Genomic DNA, 17,641 nt, shown 5'->3' on the forward strand with positions numbered 1-17,641 from the left:
GTGGCTTGAAGGCTGGCCCAGTGTTGCCTTCTTCCACGGTACTGACTGCACTGGCACCTGTCCCTGTTTGTCCCTGTCCCTCCCATATCACGTAGGCTGAACTCACATTGCTCTGTTTCCAGGGGCAACTGTCTATCATGGCAGCTCAGTCTGTGTATGATGCGTCCATGCCGAGACCCAGCAGGGAGATGGTCCGAGGGGAGATCCTGCCCAGTGCCTGGATCCTGCAGCCCCTCACTGTGGAAGGGAAGGAGATCACCAGAGTCATCTACTTGGCCCAGGTGATTCACCTTGTGCAGCTGGCCTCACAGCATGCCTTGATTTGACCCCAGCCCCATGGAGCTTTCTGTATAGCTGTTCAACATCCTTCAGTACCCAGGACCTGTGGCCTGAGAGCTGGAGACTCAAGGGTTTCTTGGGTCACAAATCAGTGGGGAATCAGAGAGGAAGGAATGAGGCAGAGTTGATCAACCTTCTTCTAAAGCTGCTCTTACCAGAGCCTGGCGGCCTACATCCGCTGGCTGTTCCCAGGGTCCTCAGGAGATGGATGGTCATTGTGAGGCAGAGCAGCACCCTCAGTTCCCTGACTTGACCTTTTGTCATTGGGAAGTGAAGCTTTTGCCTAGATCTGAACAGCAGAGCACAGGGCTGTAGACAGTTCAGTTCAGAGCCTCTCCAATCACAACAGCCTGGGGTGGCTGCGTATGGCTGAAGTGTGCCCCGGTGCACTCTCTTGGGTCTGTCTGCACCTTTGACTTTTCCCTCTCTGGTTTATTTCAGGTAGAACTTGGTGCTCCAGGATTCCCCCCTCAGCTCCTAAGCTCCTTCATCAAACAGCAGCCGCTGGTTATAGCCAGACTGGCTTCCTTCCTTGGTAGTTAGCATCTCACGGTCAAGATGGCGCTCCAGGACGCCCCAGAGATGCTGGAGCAGCTCTTGTTACTCTCCGTATCCTGATGTAAGAAGAGCCGAGGCTACCTGCTGTGGCCGACTGGGCAGACAGCACTCAGCCCCGAGTTGCCAGCGAAACCTAGTCAGTACTTGGTCACAGCTGGCACCTCTGCAGAGCGAGGGGGCCTGAGCTCCTGGCTGTCCAGAGTGAATGAAGCTCAACTCACCTTTTTGGATTTCTCACCTTTTTTTCCCGTCTCTGGGACCCTATGGCATACAGGCCACTCCAGGATCAGGACTGGACACAGCCAGCAGAGCTGGGAGCCTGCAGTGCTCTGACATGGTGCTTACTTAGTTCGGCGCAGCCCTGGGACTGGTAGGGAAGCAGGAGCCATTGGCCAAGACTCTGCTCAGAATGTGCTCCAGCAGTCAGCTCCACTGTGGGATGGGGTGTTAGGAAACAGAAAACGGTTTAAAAAAACAGCTGCACAAACCAGAACACTGATTTAGAATTGTTTCTCCTCCTTGAATTTTTACAAAATGCTTTATTATTAATTTTTGCTTTGCCCCCCTCTTCCTTTCCCTCACAGGAGAAGACAATTGTTTGGGTCTTGGCCCCAGTAAGGAGTATAGAGTAATGCTCTGTCATGGAGCCACCACTCCAGAGCTCAGAAGAATGGGAAGACCACTGTAGAAACTGGCTGGATAGATTTGGGGTTAGGGTGGGGGCCTAGCTCTTTGAGGAGGACTTGGGGTGGGGCGTGGGCATCTCTCATTTCAGAGATGAAAAACTGTCTTTTGGAGACGGGAGGGAAGATAATGGACCTCCTAGAAGGAGGTAAGTGATTTGTTAGGAGGAAGCGCAATTCCATTCCTTACCTCACTCAGAGACTTGGTCCCAGCCTTCAGTGGTCTCTTGAGCGTTCCACGCACTGCTGTAGCCCCTTCTATTCTAGGATGGGATGGAGAATGGGTTCAGTTTTCTTGTAACTTAGCCTGGCTGAACTCGAGCTTTGAATATTCTGTATGGTTACCTGAAGTGCAGGGGTCGGAGAGATTCTCAGCTTCAGTTCTGGTGCCCAGAGTCTTTGGTGGAAGAGGGTGACCATATGGAGATTGAGAAGATGTGGTAAAAGGTAAATTTCTGTATAGTACAGCAGAGGTTTATTTTTCTAAAAGTATCTGCAGGATTTTGTTTTTCTCTTACCTCAGATTAAGTTATTTATATATTATTGAAGGGTTTTTTTTTTGATTGCTTTTAAACTTATTTTTCTGGTTAATTTTTTTGGTTACGCTTGATATATTTAACACCCTATTTATGTACTCCCATCTCTCTTCATATGAATCTCTAAGACCACTGATTGAAAAGTTCAGAACACTTGCAAATTAAAAGTCCAATGTGTACTTTTATTCAGTGAAGACTACCCTGGGATAACCTAAGTGTGTCGTTTGAGCTCAGAATTCAGCCTGGTGATTATGATGGCAGTAACTACTCATGGCCCAGTTTCAAGCTATATAGTTTACACATATGTATTGAGTGTTTCCCATGAGCTCAGCACTGCTTTGCACATAAAGAGCAACCAGATTAGTTGCCCAGCTACGGCCAGCTGTAGCCCAAATACGAACATGAGGGAGGATTCCAGAACAGATTCCACTGCCACACTCAACGGTGACCACAGACCCCTGGAAGGAAGCTCTTTAACAGGTATGCACCTCTAGGGCTTCTGAGGTAGAGCCAGCAATGGGAATCTGAACAGTGGTTAGCCTGGAGGTGACTGTATCCCCTAAACTAGAAAAGCCACAAGGCAGGCATGTGAGTCAGCAAATCTAAAGAACATTAACTGAGGCTGATCTTACACTAAAATGCAGAGGTGTTAAGGATAATCCAGGGACCTGGCTCCAAATGATCAAGGAGGAGTCAGGTTTTGGTTAAGACAGGTGGTTCTCAGACTATATTGTGCATCTGAATCACCGGAAGGACTTGTTACACCCCAGGATGGCCCCCACCCTAGAGTTTCTGATTTAGAAGAGTGGAGAGGGGCCCACATATTTGTATTTCTAGGAAGTTGCAGGTGATGATGAGGCTGCTGGTCTGGGGACCACACTTTGAAAACCACTGATACTGGTAGAGAGCAGGTATATGGAAAACAACCTAAATACTAATGCGTTCACTAGTTCATTAGCTGCTTGTCTCTGTAATTCCTTTCTTATCTTACTGCCTGCCTAAAGTAAACCCTTAAGGTTCACACTGGCCAGCGTTGTTTGCTGAATTGGGCCTGTGCGGTTTAACTAAGTGGGCTTTAAACTCAGCATCCTTGGGGCTTCAGGCTTTCCTCCATGCTTGCCTGCCTGCCCCACGTCACATGGAGCTGGGTGTCTGAAGGAGCTGGGTGTCTCCTTACCTCGGGGCTCAGCTTCCTGGGGCAGTGCTTTCGTTCAGCCACACCTGATGGGTGCAGAAAGATAAAATATTTCTTAAAATGTTTTGGTTCCCAAGCATTCAGAACTTCCAGAATTTGCTGTAGTATAAGTTGGATTTAAAGGACAAATGAAGAGATGAAGAAAAAAAGGTTCAGATGCAAAAACTTATTAGGATGAGCTGAGGGGAAGGGATGGTCACTGCCTGACTGCGCAGAAGCATGATTACAAAGTGGTGTGAGACAGACCCCCATTTTTAACTTTCTGTGCTGATGGGACCTACTGTAAGGGCTCCCAACTGGCTTTACTAAAGTCATACAGCAGACCTCTTTAGACCCAGAGCATCTTACCCTTCCTTGGGTTGGAGACCTCTGACAGCTGGGAAATTTTCTCCTAAGAAATACACACATATGCACAGATTTTGCAAGCCACTTCAAGAGGGTTCACTGAGTACCCTCTCCTTCCCCTGACAGAGACTGAATCTCTCTGCGCACACTGCCAAAGTAGAAAAACCATGAATTTTAGAAGAGTGAATTTAATGTGCGTTATCAAGGTAGTGCTTGCTTAGTCAAAATTGGTGCATCATTTATAGACACATAGAATGCTTTTGTTCTGAGCCAAATCAAACACCCCCAGCCCCCCAAGCAAGCATCACAAGTGGGCAGTATCTGGTGAGTAGAAACTTCACACATCCTAAACCTTCACAGGGAGTTGAACAGAAGTCAATACTGTTGGCAGTGGCCTAACAAGGGCCCCAGGCTCTCTGGCCTGCAGGGTCTCACGTGATGGAATATTTAGGCATTGCTAAGTGGCCAACCAATGGGACAGCTCTACCCTGTCAGTCAATGCTCACCTCCAAGCCCACCTGAGACTTTGCAGCCTTTTACAGGGATGAGTAAGGTGAAAATAACTAGACATGAAGCCCTTGGTAAAGAAAACAGTTTATTTTAAAAAGCTCTAATGTTCTGCCCGTGCTTGGCCCCTGGATGGAGCTAGAGTCAAAAGTTACTACCTGCACGGGACTGAAGGCAGGCGGGGTGCAAGGTAAAAGGCAGGTTTCTGTCGGGCAAGCCCCACATCTGTTGTACATTTTTAAGGAGATGGCAGTCCAGCTCCTGGTGGTACGAAAATGTAGACTCCCGAGATTCATGTTTAACTTTACTCACAAGTTAAGCAGAAGTCACTTGTCTCTGTCATGATTTCCCAAACCACAAAGCTCTAAGAGATGCTGGGACAGCAGCAAGTGGGGCTTGACTCTTGTGTCGACAAGCCCCCACACATCATTTCATAATAAATGCCAACCCTTCTTCTCCAGGACTGGAGTCTCTAGGTTCTTCCACCATAATCCTGAATCGGGTGACCCCCTCCTTCTTCCTTTAGGACTTGGGATGGTAAGCCCACAGTCGCTGGGATGCCAGGCTGCCACTCTCTTCCTGCACACGTGAGCAGGAAGCCTGATGACAGACTGAGCTACTTCCACACCAGCAAGGGTCAGGGTGGGCACTTGGGGTGGCTCTGGGGCCTCCTCCCGAGGCACAGTCAGGCTGGGTTCCAGCGCTCTGGCGAGATGCACAAGGTAGGGCCGCTTCCCAGCCCTAGCTCTGGGCCAGCACAGTCCCCCGATTTGGCTGCACCAGCTCACAAGCTCTTAGCTGAGGTTGTGGCACATGGGGTTCAGCTAGAAACAGGTTGAACAGTGCTGCTAATTCTTCAGAAAAATCCTGGAATAAGCAGAAAGATGACAGAAAAGGCAGACACATAATTCTAGATTGTTCACCCTTTTTACTAAAAATCAATCCCAAATATCAAGCCCTACCTAACCAGACAACCTATTTTATTTTTTCCCAACTGCCTTCTACCTGGAAATGGACTTGGAAACCTTGTCCCATTAGTACTCTAAGATGCTCAAGTTCCGGCAGGGAGAGTGAACTCTAATGGGAAGCTCAAAACCACTAATGAGTACTTAATATGCACATTATTTCATCTTGAAGAACCCCAGGAGATCTAAATTATTCCCATTTTATGAATGAAGAAACTAAAATTACTTTGCCCTAAATCACAATAACATTAAGGACTAGCTGAGATTAAAATCCAGGTTATTCTGATTTTAAAAACCCACACTTGGGAATTCCCTGGTGGTCCAGTGGTTAGGACTCGGTGCTTTCACTGCTGGGGCCCGGGTTCCATCCCTGGTTGTGGAACTAAGATCCTGCCAGCCGTGTGGTGTGGCCAAGAAAAAAAAAAAAAACCACAAACCCCACACTCACTATGCCATGCACTAACTATCTGCCTTCCATCTTCCCTTCCTCCATGGACACAGTCCTTCATACAATAGATACTTAAGTGTGAAAGAGGCCCCCCAGAGCAGCCACTTCATTTCAGGGTGGTCCTCAAGAAATCTGACAAAATCCACTGAGCTTTGGGAAGAGCCTAAGAATGCCAGACCCCATCACTTGCCCCCTTTCAGGATAAAAGGGACGTATGACACCTGTTCTCTCTCCAGGTAAAAGGAGACGAGGACTCCTTACCCTTGGCCACTGGGCCTCGTGAAGGCTGCCCAGGCAGGCCTCTATCTCCATCCGTCCCATCAGGCCTTTCTCTACCAGCTCCCGGAGCAAGAACAGCAGCAGGTCCCACTGCAACACACACGGAGGAAGAGGTCAGGGTGGCTAGGAGGACTGCACAGCGACCCTGATACAAAGGACAGAGCTGCTGAGGGAGGAGGGGGAGACGAGACAAGACTAAGGGAGTCTGAGCGCAGAAGATAAGCACAGCCTCAGCAAAGGGGGACTAAACCAGCTAATAACATTTGGGGTGGGAGGAGAAACACATGACTGCAGAGGCTTCTCAGAAGCCCACCTGCCCCCCTCCCCCCACCTCTCTGGCTCACCTCCCTCGGCCGAGTGGCTGCCAGAAGCCCCACGTTTCTTGGCCTCAGCAGCAGCTGCAGCGGAACCGGCACTTGAAAGTCATCCTTCCACAGGGAAACCAGCATGAGCAGGAGCCTTCGAGCCTGCCCTCTCTCCAGCTGGTGCTGTGCCGGGGGCCCTAGGACAGGAATTTGATCTGCAACTATGGGGAGAGAGGAATGCCAAGCTCTAAGAAATGGAGGCAGGGTCACGTGGCCCTGGGAGGACACAGAGTAAAAAAAGCTCTGTTTTCTAATCTTGCTTGTACCCCACCCTGAGAACTGGGGGATCTGGCAACAGAGTGATGTGATAAAAAGGAGCCATACCAAGGAGGGATGCTAACTCCACAGAGCACTTTGCCAGATGCTGCTCAGCAGGTGGGCACAGGAACTGGGGGGAAACAGGGAGACCTTGGACATTAGCACCAGCCTTAGAGCAGCAGCCCCAAGCCAGTGCAGCTCTGATTATTAGGCGCTGGACAAGGATACATAAGAGCATCTTGCCACGTCTCACCTGGCGGCACCGCAGCATCTGGCCCAGCTGGCCTAGAAGCTGCTCCAGATGCTCTGGGGAAACTCCCTCCTCAGGGTCCCGGGGCCCCACGGCCAGAGAGAGCACGTCCTGGAGAGAGGGGCGGAAGCAGAGTAAGGCTTCATGCCAGGCCAGGGCCAAGGAGGCCACAGAGAATGTGGCTTGGGGTGGGGATGAGCCAGTGGAAAGAGGCAGAAGGAAAAGGAAGACAGGGCCCTGGGGTGAAGTAATGGGCAAAGGTGCCCTTAGACTTGGGGCTTGGGCAGGACAGCACAGCTGGGAGAAGCAACCAAGTGGACAACAAAGGAATAGATGGAGCAGGTAAGCCAAGGGACAACGTGCTGCCAGAGAGCTCAAGAGATGGCACTCATCTTGGGACAAAGTCATACCTAGCCAATTCCCAGAGAGCATCTTATTCTGAAAGCATTCAGGGGAACTGTCCTGTCGTGTACATGTCGTACTATTTTCTGTCCCTCATGATTCTCTGTTCATCTTCTCAGGAGAGTCGAGGTTTCAGTACAGAAATCCTCTGCATGTTGAAAACCAGTAGCTAATGGCTGCTGAGAGTTTTCTTCTCCCTCTTACTCTTCTAATTTTAGTCATTCTTTTTTAGTCCCTATTCCAAATCTTTATTCTCACACTACTACCCCAGATCTGGGTCACTAGTTTAGGACTCTGCCCCCACCACTCAATTCTGCTGCTGGAGCACGAAAGCAGCCCAACAATTCGTAAATGAACAAGCATGGCTGTGTTCAAATAAAACTTTATTTACGAAAACAAGCAGCAGGCTGGATTTGGCCCGCGGGTTGTCAGCTGACTCCTGCTCTAGACAGTATCAAAAAATTTTTTTTATCAAATTAAGAGCACTGATAGATTATTCTTACTGCCTGTAACTAAACAAGCATCAACTCCCACATAGGAGAACATTTCTGAAATCATATCCCAATGCTGCAATGACTGTTCCTCAGAGACTTTCCTACTGCACTGGACAGCCATTCCCTACCCCACTCCCATCATCATCTGTGTAACGTGTACTCAGTCAACAATTTTCACATCTACCCCTTTCCCTTTCACCTTTTTGGGTGACTCAAGTACAGAAGTCAGAGAACAGCAGTTACGAAAACCATTCAATTCAGTTCTGCCCTACCTAATCCCATTCAGTAACAAAATGGGAACTAGCTGGGCAACACAGAAAGCTGCCACACAAATACTGGAGTTGAGGGAGAGAGGAGGGAGACTAGGAAAAGAGCAGGGAGAGGGAGGAGGGGAGCCGAAGGGAGTAGGGAGCTGTGTACTTTTATCTCGGAGATGAGGTGGGAGGGGAGGGGAGCATGGTGCTCACAGGCACGGGAGCAGCCCCTCCGCTCCCCCCGGGCAGCTGGCTCAGGACCCTGGGCTCGAAGCATGCGACTCACAGCCGCTTTCACCTCCCTTCTGATCAGCGCTGCAAGTCAGAGGGAGGACAGAAAAGGGGTCATCAAAGCAGCCCTGCACAGGCTCACCACGCCAACCCATGCCCTTCCCTGTTACCAGCTGGCTCTGAGTCCTAGCTCCCCCACATGGCCTCCAACTTCCTGCCAGTCCACTTCTGAAAAACTTGGTCAGCCACTCCCCCTCCCTGGACCTTACCTGTGATGTTGGCTGACAACCAAGCACAGGCTTTCTCTGTTGCAAGCCCCACAGCAATGTTCTCTGCACTGCTCAGAACCTGTGACAGAAGTTCTGAGTCAGGGACAAGTTAGGACAATGATGAATGCCCAAGTCCAGGACTGACCCACCTGCCACCAGAAGCCTCACACACACAACCCCGCAGCACTCCTCTCCCACCACCAACCGCCCAGCCTGCTAACCCCAGGACTCCTGCCTACGTACGGCTGCTGGAGTCTCCTCAGGGAGCAATGCCCTCACGGCACCAGGGCTCTTCTTTTGGCAGAACCTGAAAGGAGACAGAGGTCAGTGATGTCTAGATGCGTCAGCCTGGCCCACAGAAGGAAACGCCCCAAGTGCACCAATCGCCCGAGCTGGGAGGGCTCTGCCTCAGGGGAAGGCACCCTCAGCCCTCTGGCCCCACCCCAGATGCCCTTCCAATTCAACTCTGGACTCTGGGCCCTAAAACCTCTAAAAACCAAGATAAGAGCCTATAGAGCAGGCAAAAAAAGCACAAAAAAAGCAGGGAGGGGAGAGGACATGGAATAAAGGATGAGTATAAAAGAGGAAAAAGGGACAGGAAAGGAAAAGCTAAGAGGAGAGCGGAGATGAGATGATTCAAACAGACTGGCGTCTTACTCCCGCCCCTGGGTCAACGCCTGGGCCCCGTGAGGGCACAGCCGGGAACACAAGATCTCCAACAGCTGGGCTGGATCTCCCCCTTCCTGTCCCTGCGTCACCAGCTGCTCTTGAAGAAGTGACTCTGCCTGGCGCACCAGATCTGCCACCAGCGTGGCCCTGCAGTTGGAACAGCAAGGTTTTGAGGTAGTTGGAAAGGGTGAATTGGAAAGGGGCTGCAACTTCAAGGAAACCTGGTCAGAACTAACTCGAAAGAACGTCAGCAATTTTAGCCTCCCCCCGTCCCACCCGGCCCTTGTCCTCTATCACCCGCTACCCCTCAGCTGACTTTCCTCAGTTTGGCAACAAGGTGTTATAAAGGGGAAAATCGTAAGGAAATGAGACTGGGGACCCTCAACACCTCCATTCCCAATCCCAACTCATCCTCACTTGATATGCTTGACACAGTTCGAGCCGATTCTCTCTGCCACGAACTCCACGGTCCTGCGCAGGGAGGGCGGCTGGTTGTGGAAAAAGGCTTGAGCCAGCTGTGCCTGTCGGGAGGAGGGGGCAGGGCAGTGAAGGGCCCGCTTTCCCTTCTCCACTGCGTGGCCCCCCGGCCTCCGCCCTGCCCCCTACCTGCAGCCCTTGGGTGGTTCGGGGAGGCTGGGCTCCCAGGCCGGTGGTGGTGGTGGGGGTGATTTTCCTGACAAAGCCCCCACTCCGTCCACTGCTTCCTGATACCCAGGAGGCGAGCAGTTTGCGGAGCTCTCCTGCATCAGAGAAGCCCAAGTGTTTAAGTTCCAGAACCGTCCCATCCTCCCCAGCATCTTGACTTTTAAGCATTTATGGAATAGAAAGACTGAAGCACCAGGGAGCGCCTAAGAACAGAACAATGTATTGGGGCGCTGGGCCCACAGGGTGCCTTTTGGGTACTCATGAAGGGACAGGCCAAGGACCAAGGACCCTTTGAGGGGAGACCAGTATCCTCACCAATATAGGGGCAGCAAGTGTAGAGCAGGTGCTGGTCCACCACAGGCATGCTGTCCTGGGGGAGAGAACAGGCCAGTGTTGGGAAGGCAGGCTTCCCTTCCTCCCCAGTGTGCCAGAAACGGGGTGGTCAGGTAAGAGAATTACATAAAAGACTTAAGTCTCTATTCTGGCTTGTCTCCTGCTGGGCCCTACCGGGCAGCCTGCCTCCTTTACTCTTGTGCTTCCCATGGCTCTGGCTTGACCCCAACACTTACCAAGCCATGCTCTGAAGCTACTGTGTCCACCTCAAAGGCATCCAACTGACCCTCTTCCAGAAAGAACAGGTCCTCAGGGACTGTAGGAATCTGGCAAGAGATCAGGGCAGTGCAAGTCAGCACTTTAGAGATTTGTCACACCTCCTACCTCATGGTTCCAGGGTTTAGACACCAGGTTCAAAGCCACCTTCCTCTGAAACTATGGCAATCCCTACCCCTCCTCTGAACCTTCACCTTCTGGCCCCGCCCTTGTTCAGACTCATACATCCTCCCTTTCCCTGTCTTCAGCCACAGTAGTCACCCCCCTTCTCCAACCTGGACCCTCACGCCACCAACCTGGAAAAGCCAGCCCAGGACAGCCAGCAGCAGCAGCTTGTTCAGGAAACACATCTCCCCTTCACTCTCCTTTGACAAGACCAAGCTCCTAAAACGTAAATGAGGGTGTGAATGGAATCTGTGCAAAGAAAGAAATGGAATGCAGTAACAGAAAGCTATCACTGGGAAGGTACTTCTCAAAAGCAGACCTAAAAGGGACTGCTGTTGTACAAGAAACCAAGTCTCATCACCCCTCCCAGATCTGTACTCCCTTCTGAGCTGGGCCACAGTAGGAATAGAAAAGGGCCAATCAAAGTGCAAATATTCAATAACTGCCCACTGTCTTTCCTTGTGGATCAAGGCCTGGCCTCTTCTCTGAGGATCAGTTACGGCTATGGTACCACACAGGAAGCACAGGCTGCTTGACCCTCCTCATAAACGGCAGCCTCAGCAATGTTCTCCCCGCACCGTTCTCTCAAGTCTGCTCTCTCTCTACTCACCGATGCAGGTGCAGCAGGAGAGTGAAGACACTGCGGTAATAGTCCAGCATGGGGACAATGTGGTCAGCCAGGGAAAGGAACTCCACCAGCCAGGGCACCGTGAGCACTGCTCGGCGGGCCCGCAGCCCCTGCTGCAGCAGAGCCCGCACGTCCAGGACCGGGGGCACCTGGCAGGGCCAGCGTCAGTCAGTGGGTGGGTCAGTCCCAGGGGCTGGGGGAAGCCTTCTAACGCCATTGCCTTGCCCCTCCTCCCAGCTCCCTCCTTACCAGAGCCCCCAATCACCTGGCTCCTCAGGGCCAGAATGGTGTCCTGGAGCTCACGGGTCGGGGGTGGTTCAGGCCCCCGGTATGGCAGGAAAGCCACAAAGCCCAGGAATTTAGCCAGAAGCCTCAGGCTGAGCAGCACCACAGCAAACTGCCTCCGTTCACCCTGCAGGGCATCAAGAAGTAAAAGGTCCCAAGCATAAGGCTTCTAGAACAAAACCAAATCTGTGGGACTTCTCTGGTGGTCCAGTGGTTGAGACTTCGCCTTTCAATGCAGGGGGTGCAGGTTCGATCCCTGGTCGGGGAGCTAAGATCCCGCATGTCTCACAGCCAAAAAACCAAAACATAAAACACAAGCAATACTGTAACAAATTCAACAAAGACTTTAAAAATGGTCCACATCAAAAAAATCTTAAAAAAAAAAAAAAGAAGCCAAATCTGTTACAGATTTCTTCTTGAAAATACCCCTCCCCCCGGGTCAGAACCCCGTCATCTCCCTTCTGCTTTCTAACCTGCCAGTCCACATCCGACTCCCCGTCTTCATCACTGGGCTCAGGCTGAGGCAGGGCAAGGCTGTTGAGCTCCCGGATCTTCAAACTCAGGCTATCCATGAGATGCTGATTAAACTGGAAGCTATGAAGGGGAGGGGGGAATAAAGGTACTGGAAGAAGTGTAGGAAGGACCAGAATAGAGAAGAGGTGCTCCAGACAGAAAGGCTCAGCAGGGTAGACAGAGGAGGCCAATGAGGTTACCTTCACGGGTGAAAGAATGAGAAGGGAAATGGATGCAGGAAGTGTGAGTTAGAAGGAGCCCAGGCAACACCCAGTCCCACCCTGTTATATTCCAGACAAAGGAGAGAAAACGCTGCCCTTCTGTGAACACAAACCTCTTCTGGCCTCTGCCCCCACTCTCTGCAAGACAGGAGACCTTTACCTGCTGGCACTCAAGATGAAGTCCCTGAAGAAGCCCTGACAGCCTGGGAAGGTGGGGGGTGGGCAGGGCCCCCCACTGCTCTGAGGGGCCACAAGCCGTTCCTGCAGGCGCCGCAACCGCCCAAGCTTGTCAGCTCCAAGCATATTTAACACATCCGGAGCCTCGCCCAAGACAGTGCCCCCAGCACCACCAGGACTCTGACACATCTGGGGCAGTGGAAGAAAGAGAGAAATCAAAAAACCAGTGAGTTTTTCTGGAAAGAAGGACTGAACAAAATGAGGAGGAAGCGATGAACCCTGTATCATGTGCCACAGATGTGTTTTTTGAGGTCTGGATTGTATTCTTATTTTTACAGGTGAAGAAACGGAACCTGTAAGATTCAACATCTGCCTAGGATCACAAGAGCTAGGATTTGAAACCAGACCTGAGTCCTAACCCTGTGCTCTTTCTACCACAGCACAAATCAAGGGCAAGAAAGTAGTGAGGGGCTTCCCTGGTGGCGCAGTGGTTGAGAATCTGCCTGCCAATGCAGGGGACGCGGGTTCGAGCCCTGGTCTGGGAAGATCCCACATGCCGCGGAGCAACTCGGCCCGTGAGCCACAATTACTGAGCCTGCGCGTCTGGAGCCTGTGCTCGGCAACAAGAGGCCGCGATAGTGAGAGGCCCGCGCACCGCGATGAAGAGTGGCCCCCACTTGCCACAACTAGAGAAAGCCCTCGCACAGAAACGAAGACCCAACACAGCCATACATACATACATACATACATACATAAAAAGAATGTAAGCAGACAAGAATAGCATTAAAAAAATAAAAAATAAAAAATAAATAAAATAAAAAAATTAAAAAAAAAAAAAAAAAAAGAAAGTAGTGAGGTGCTGAAGGAAGGCCAGGAGAGCCGGGTGTCTGAGGAGGCCCGGGGAGGCAGGAGGTGCAGGGCATGGGAGAGAGCGCTCCGGCTCCTCTCTGGCTTCCTGAGCTTCAACCACCACCCAAAGAGCAGAACTCTTGTTCAGTCTCCAGCCAAGGACCTGCCTGCTTGCCTGCCCTATCCCGAAGTGCCAGCCATCACTTGGCTGCCTGTAATACATACTGCCCACTGTAGATTCCTCAGTCTCCCGCTGGGGCTATTACCTGGAGAAGTTGTTTTTGGAAAAGTCGAACAAAATGGCTGTGGCTGCAGGCTGCAGAGAGCTGACCCATCATGGCTCTGAGGAATAAGAGGCAGGGATGGAGTGTGATGGAAGGAGGAAGAGGGAGAGAAAGATCTGAGAGAACAAGCCAACCCTTGGGCCTTTCAGCCCTTTACCAGGGGCTTGAGCAGACCTCTGCCAGACCCGGCTGGCACAGGATATGGGAAAAGGTAAGGGACACTCTCCTCAGCCCCCAGACCCTCAAAGCTAGAGATACACTTAACCAAACATGAAATAATACCACCCTCTCATCTTCAGTCTACACCGAGTGCCAGTGAACTTCATGACCAATGTGGACAAGAGGATATTCTTTCTGTATCCTAGTTATCTAGCTATGCAAAGTTATCTGTATTGTCAAATAAGATGATGGAGAAAATGGAGGTTGGAAAGGGTCTAAAACTTGGGCCAAAACTCAAGCAACCTGAAATAAGAGCATTCCACTTTTTCAAGCATTTGCAATCACAGAGCAAGTATGAGTGATTTCTGAGTGGAAGGAGCTGGAGAGACAAATCCCTTTTGAGTAGAGGCAGAGGTGGCAGTATCTGGAGAGATTAAGTAGGATAGAAGAAAACAGCTTTGCCCTGGAAGGACAAAGCCTTCCTCCAATCAGCCACCCAAGCACCACTAAGCTGCTCACTGCTGGAAGCAAGAAAGACAAGGTGACCGATGTGTGAGCACGTACCTGATCCTGCTGCCCAAGCCCTTCTCAAAATCCCAGCCGGGCTCCTCATGGCGATCTTCCCACTCTCGAAGCACCTCATAAAACACGTCCCTGACAGACACATAAGAATGCCCGATCAACTGAAGCACAGCTGGCCTAACTCATTCTCAGGAGTGCCTTCCCTAGCTCAGAAGAACTGAGGACAGGACTATCCACAGCCCCGTTCCTTATCCTCTCCAGGGTTCTCTGTGTGATAATGCTACAGACCCGGGAGCAGTACACCACATGCCTCACATACTTCTGTGGGCAGTTAAAGTTGATCTGGCACTCTCGTCTGAGAACCCTGTGACTAGAGTCATACACCTGTGAGAAGGCTGCTAAGGTCGGAGGTTCAAGTCCATGGGCATGAACAGAATGAGGCTAAGTGGCCCTTATGATGTTTGCCAGGAAGGGCCTGGTAGTGCTAAACTACCACCTGTTAGTGTCAAACTCCTAGTTTCTATGAAAATGACACAGGCTGCCTATCCCAGAGAAAATCCTCTTCATCCCCTTCCCCCAAAGTTCCCTTTTCTTATCACCTCTGTTTTTTAAAAGTATGAAAGGCTCGATCACTGGAGAAGTTGGCACGATTGTCAGTTTCTGGCTGAAAGGAGACAGCTTGTGCAGAAGGTGGCATCGCCAGAGAGACCTAAAACATGGCAGTGACAATTAGGGACTGAAGCTGGCAGAGTTCATGCTCAGAAAACTTCATCCCCATTCCAGTGCAAATGACACTACAGTGATGTGAGCTTGGCTGCCTGAGTTATGAGACCGGAAAGGGTCAGGTCCAGGCTAGTCGATGTCTAAGATGGGGTCACTACCTTGGCAACACTGCCCTCGTAGGCAGCTCGCAGGCGGCCTTGCAGAGCTGGTGAGAAGCACAGTAGCCGTTCATTCTCAGCCAACAGCTTCAAGGTCCCTTTGTCCAGGTGGGAAAGAACACTACAGGGACAAGAGCACAAATGACCAAGAATGAGACAGACTGAAAATAGGAAGCTGGCACCTGCACACCACACAGCGTGTTACCCGGAGCATGGAGCAGGTACATGAAGAAAAGTCATGGGCAAAGGATTAAAGATGATGAAGGCAAAGGAGAAGGAAATGAGAGAGACCTTATGGAGCAGCGAACAAGAGAGCAGGGCAGAAACAGTAGATAAACCCAAAGGTCAGCTACCAAGACCACCGGGGGCAGTTTGATTCTTTCAAGGGCTAAATTCATAGCCTTGACACAAAATTGAAGGTTACGTGTAGGAAGAGGTCCAGGGTCACTACACCTGTGTCAAGCACAAGCATGTACCCCAGGTAACAAGAGAACCAAGTGGACAATGGGAATAAGGCTCAAATACCTCCACTGGGGGAACTCACTGAAACTGATGCTCCAAAACCTGCACTGCAAAGAAGACACAATCATGGACACTCTGGAACAGAGGGCTTTCCAGGGAATCTAGAAGGACAGTACCAAGTTGTTGGCTAAGAATGATTTCATTTCCAGACCCCATTTCTCAAAAAGAGGCTTGTTCACCAACCTACGGCTCCTGGATTTGGTTCAAGGTCACTGTCCTTGGCAGCCACCATCCTCCGGGCGGTAAGGAGCTGAAGGACGAAGAAAAGCTCCAAGAAGAGGTTTGGTACCAGGTTTTCTAGATAAGAAAAGAAACTCCAGGGTATTGAACACCATTCAGAACCAAGGCTCAGTCCTACATGCCTTATCAATTCTTTTAACCTGTGGTTCTACAAGTATCTCCATTTCAGGGCCCTTTGCTCTCACTCACCTGCAATGCATGAAGAGTAGACAAGGGCTACCAGCTCCAGACGCTGGCGGGAAGATACTCTGGCAGGGTCAGCGGGTTCAGCTGTGAGGTTTCCTGTCCGGCTGGGGTGAGGACATCCTGACTCTGGGGTGGGACAGGCGGGAGCAGGTGACTGCTGCAGCAGCTTAGAGCTATGGGGAAAGAGAAATGTCATAAGTAGTCAGCCTGCCTTCCCCTCCACAGCCATACTCAGGTTCCTCAAAGAGACATCCACAGCCCAGGAAACAGACCCAGGGTTCCCAGGGGACAAATCAATCACAGGGAAAAGCCCTGCCAATCCCCCACAGAGGAAGCTGACATCCCAGGGAGCAACAAGGCCATACCGCTCCTTCCTGAGCATCTCTCGCTCCTCTTGCAGACTTCTGCACCCTGGGGGAAGGCCATGGCCCCAAGGGCTAGTGTCCAGGACTGAGGGTTGTGAACTGGGGACACAGTTGATTGGGGGTGAGGTGAAGCAAGTCTTGGGCTTGGAGAGTGACCGCTCTTCGCTCACCGGAGTTGGGTTGATCCTGCGTGAAGGCTTGGTCCTGCTGAGGAGTAGCCACAGGTTTTTCTGATATTCCTTTCTTCAAGCATCTCCCCCTCCACCACCACCTCCACCACAGCAGCCTGGACCCCCTGCAAAATGCCCCTCACAACTGTAGTTATCTCATTCCCAACCTTCTAGCCATCACCACGCTCTACTACAGAGCACCCAGCCTTAGTTTATTAACTCCCCTAGTAGAGCCTTCGTGCCACCCATCTCCTGGATGAGGGCTGATTCTCACCCTGCGGAGCCAGGGGGAACCGAGCCTACAGGAGGGAATTCCTCCAGGTTGCTGAGGTTTGGCGGATCAGAGCGCGCGAGGCTGGGGCTGCCGGGGCTGCCAGAGCTCTTGGGCCTCCGGCCCCCGGCCCAGGGCAGGCTCTCCCCGCTGACCCCCTCCTCCAGGGCCCCGGAGCCGCGGCCTCCTCGCTCACGGGCCGGCCCCGGGCCCCGCCTCCTGCCCCCACGGCGGGCCGAAGGGGCCTCAGCGGCGGTGGCGCTCGAAGGCTCGGTCGGAGGGAAGAGCTGGCTGCGCGCCCCGCGGCCGCCCCGCGGCGGGCCCCCGGGTCTCCCTGGCAAGGCTGCCGAGGAGCCCGAGGCCTTGGCGGGGGTTGGGGGGCCCTGCGGGAGGACGCGGCTGCTCTGTTCTCTCAGGAAGTTCAGCAGGAATGGCACGAATTCCTTCCGCAGCGGCCGAAGTGAGATCAGCGCGGCCGCCTCCCCGGGGTCATCCTGAGGGAGAAGCAGCGAGGGGCGAGAGGGTCAGCTGCCAGCCCGGGGCCGCAAGCAGCCGGGGCCGCAGGGCGCGCTGAGCTGGGTGGGCGGCCGGGGGTAGCGGCCCCTAGTTGGAGCGCACTCGGCCCGGGCTGACAGCCAGGCACCCTAGAGGAAGAGGATGGGAGGGGTGGTACCTCCCGCGGGAAGCAGATTCGGGCCAGCCTGGGGGCGTGTCGACGCTGTTACCTCCGAACTCTGGGCGCTGCGCGCGATCCACAGCACGGCGGTTGCGACCGACAGCTCCTCTCGCAGCAGAGACTCCAAAACGGCCGCCATCCCGGTCCGGGCGCTCGGAGGCGATTGCGCAGGCGCCGGCGCGCCACGGGCGCCCGGGGGGCGGGGCCTGAGTCGCGGGGCGACCGT

The 17,641-nt window shown here is 52.3% G+C and overlaps 2 protein-coding genes across 5 annotated transcripts in view; one reads left to right on the forward strand and one right to left on the reverse strand.

The window, feature by feature from the left end:
- Positions 1 to 4,626, forward strand: part of STARD9 (StAR related lipid transfer domain containing 9) — a 133,309-nt gene extending 128,683 nt beyond the window's left edge. Inside the window, exons 33-34 of the mRNA XM_082453057.1 lie at positions 123 to 281; positions 781 to 4,626. Of these exons, the coding sequence (XP_082309183.1) occupies positions 123 to 281; positions 781 to 882 (261 nt within the window). The 3' untranslated portion in view covers positions 883 to 4,626. The remainder of the gene's footprint in view (positions 1 to 122; positions 282 to 780) is intronic.
- Positions 4,239 to 17,580, reverse strand: CDAN1 (codanin 1). Of its 4 annotated transcripts, none has more exons than XM_082453076.1 (28): positions 17,465 to 17,580; positions 16,743 to 17,233; positions 16,299 to 16,502; positions 15,937 to 16,106; positions 15,691 to 15,804; positions 15,530 to 15,608; positions 14,986 to 15,106; positions 14,704 to 14,813; positions 14,147 to 14,236; positions 13,406 to 13,481; positions 12,274 to 12,479; positions 11,853 to 11,973; positions 11,360 to 11,506; positions 11,077 to 11,243; positions 10,598 to 10,685; positions 10,262 to 10,351; positions 10,008 to 10,062; positions 9,654 to 9,787; positions 9,465 to 9,568; positions 9,036 to 9,194; positions 8,622 to 8,685; positions 8,379 to 8,457; positions 8,045 to 8,193; positions 6,732 to 6,839; positions 6,545 to 6,608; positions 6,200 to 6,381; positions 5,838 to 5,945; positions 4,239 to 5,030 (listed from the first exon to the last, which is right to left on the reverse strand). In XM_082453076.1, exons 1-28 carry the CDS (start codon positions 17,552 to 17,554, stop codon positions 4,905 to 4,907), a joined length of 3,696 nt encoding a protein of 1,231 aa, XP_082309202.1. In that variant the 5' UTR covers positions 17,555 to 17,580; the 3' UTR covers positions 4,239 to 4,904. The 4 variants fall into 4 exon arrangements, 3 of the variants coding, with proteins under 3 accessions (XP_082309202.1, XP_082309201.1, XP_082309203.1); XM_082453075.1 differs by having other exon boundaries at positions 16,299 to 16,505; XM_082453077.1 differs by lacking the exons at positions 4,239 to 5,030; positions 5,838 to 5,945; positions 6,545 to 6,608 and having other exon boundaries at positions 6,222 to 6,381; positions 16,299 to 16,505.
- Positions 17,581 to 17,641: the final 61 nt, after the last annotated feature.

This window comes from Balaenoptera physalus (genome assembly GCF_965194825.1).
Source record: "Balaenoptera physalus genome assembly, chromosome: 2".
In the NCBI taxonomy this organism is placed as follows: domain Eukaryota; kingdom Metazoa; phylum Chordata; class Mammalia; order Artiodactyla; family Balaenopteridae; genus Balaenoptera; species Balaenoptera physalus.